At 45.8% G+C, this 467-nt stretch overlaps 1 protein-coding gene across 1 annotated transcript; it reads left to right on the plus strand.

Moving 5' to 3' along the window:
• Nucleotides 1–103: 103 nt before the first annotated feature.
• On the plus strand, nucleotides 104–464 carry LOC107734853 (transmembrane emp24 domain-containing protein 9-like; the record flags this gene model as incomplete). The annotated part of the gene is made up of 2 exons (XM_016546749.1): nucleotides 104–250; nucleotides 372–464. Coding segments are annotated over 2 exons (240 nt in total), but the record flags the coding sequence as incomplete, so codon positions are not given.
• Nucleotides 465–467: the final 3 nt, after the last annotated feature.

The raw sequence follows: 467 nt of genomic DNA on the forward strand, positions 1-467 counted from the left end.
AAATAGAAATATATAATTTTTCCTATATTTACGGTGTAGAGCACAGTCTAATATTCACTGGCTACCTATTCAGACAGCTTTCGCTTTTGAATTTTTAATATAGCGTGTTCACTTGGACATCCAAGTTGGTGAGCATACAAACAACTATGCAGAAATCGCTGCCAAAGACAAGCTGACGGAGTTGCAGCTGAGGGTACGACAGCTGATGGAGCAGGTGGATCAGGTCCAGAAAGAGCAGAACTATCAGAGGGTAAGTGTCCTACAGGTTTGAGAGTTGAGATCCGGCTTATTCAGCACCAGTGACAGAACATGGTGTTTTCTGTCATCCTTGCACAAGAGTGATCCCAATCTGAATCGTTTTCTTCTTCCAGTATCGTGAGGAGCGCTTCAGACAGACCAGCGAGAGCACCAATCAGAGGGTGCTGTGGTGGTCTATCGTCCAGACGCTGATCCTGGTGGCCATTGGG

Source organism: Sinocyclocheilus rhinocerous, unplaced genomic scaffold (genome assembly GCF_001515625.1).
Source record: "Sinocyclocheilus rhinocerous isolate Xijiao unplaced genomic scaffold, SAMN03320098_v1.1 C35401010, whole genome shotgun sequence".
Taxonomy (NCBI): domain Eukaryota; kingdom Metazoa; phylum Chordata; class Actinopteri; order Cypriniformes; family Cyprinidae; genus Sinocyclocheilus; species Sinocyclocheilus rhinocerous.